The sequence below is a fragment of the Passer montanus genome, unplaced genomic scaffold (assembly GCF_014805655.1).
Source record: "Passer montanus isolate IOZ18808 unplaced genomic scaffold, ASM1480565v1 scaffold937, whole genome shotgun sequence".
In the NCBI taxonomy this organism is placed as follows: Eukaryota; Metazoa; Chordata; class Aves; order Passeriformes; family Passeridae; genus Passer; species Passer montanus.
This window is the reverse complement of record NW_024374779.1, coordinates 4,427-5,264: the sequence shown is the minus strand read 5'-3', so window position 1 is coordinate 5,264 and position 838 is coordinate 4,427. Positions and strand designations below refer to the sequence as shown.

Genomic DNA, 838 nt, shown 5'->3' with positions numbered 1-838 from the left:
TTCCCCATTTTACTCACCTGGAATGCCCCAAGCTCACCTGGGCAAGTGAGACACACCTGAGCAGGTCAGGTACACCTGGGGGGTCCAAAAAACCCCCAAATCCCACCTGGGCAACCCCAAAATCCCACCTGGGAAACCCCAAAATCCCCACAAATCCCACTTGGGGTACAACATCACTGAAAACTCACCTGTGCAGGTGAGACACACCTGAGCGGCTCAGGTACACCTGGGGGGTCTAAAAACCCCCAAATCCCACCTGGGAAACCCCAAAATGCTCCCCAAAATCCTAGCTAGGATCCCCTAAAAACCCAAATCCCACCAGAAATCCCTTAAAGGTCCAAAGAAACTTCGTTAAAAACTCACCTGGGCAGGTCAGGGACACACCTGAGAGTCCCAGATACACCTGGGGGACCCCAAAATCCCCCCAGATCCCACCTGGGGGACCCCAAAATCCCCCAAATCCCACCTGGGCCCCCCCAAACCCCCCCTTAAAGGTCCAAAGAAACTTCGTTAAAAACTCACCTGGGCAGGTCAGGGACACACCTGAGAGTCCCAGATACACCTGGGGGACCCCAAAATCCCCCCAGATCCCACCTGGGGGACCCCAAAATCCCCCAAATCCCACCTGGGCCCCCCCAAACCCCACCTGGGTCCCCCCAAACCCCCCCGAAGCCCCTCCCAACCCCCGCGGGGCGTGGCCGGGCCTCACCTGGGTCAGGTAGCGGATCTGGGCCGAGAGCTCGGCCTCCACCTTGGCCACGGCGGCGCCGAACTGCGCGGCCTGGCGGTCCAGGTGCCGCTCCTGGGGCTTCTCCTTGGACAGCTCCAGGATCACCGA

The 838-nt window shown here is 59.9% G+C and overlaps 1 protein-coding gene across 1 annotated transcript in view; it reads right to left on the bottom strand.

Annotated features, from left to right (window-relative positions):
* Positions 1 to 510: 510 nt before the first annotated feature.
* MED11 (mediator complex subunit 11) overlaps positions 511 to 838 on the bottom strand; it is a 2,281-nt gene continuing 1,953 nt past the window's right edge. Inside the window, exons 2-3 of the mRNA XM_039695976.1 lie at positions 647 to 838; positions 511 to 522 (exon numbers count right to left, since the gene is read on the bottom strand). Of these exons, the coding sequence (XP_039551910.1) occupies positions 511 to 522; positions 647 to 838 (204 nt within the window). The remainder of the gene's footprint in view (positions 523 to 646) is intronic.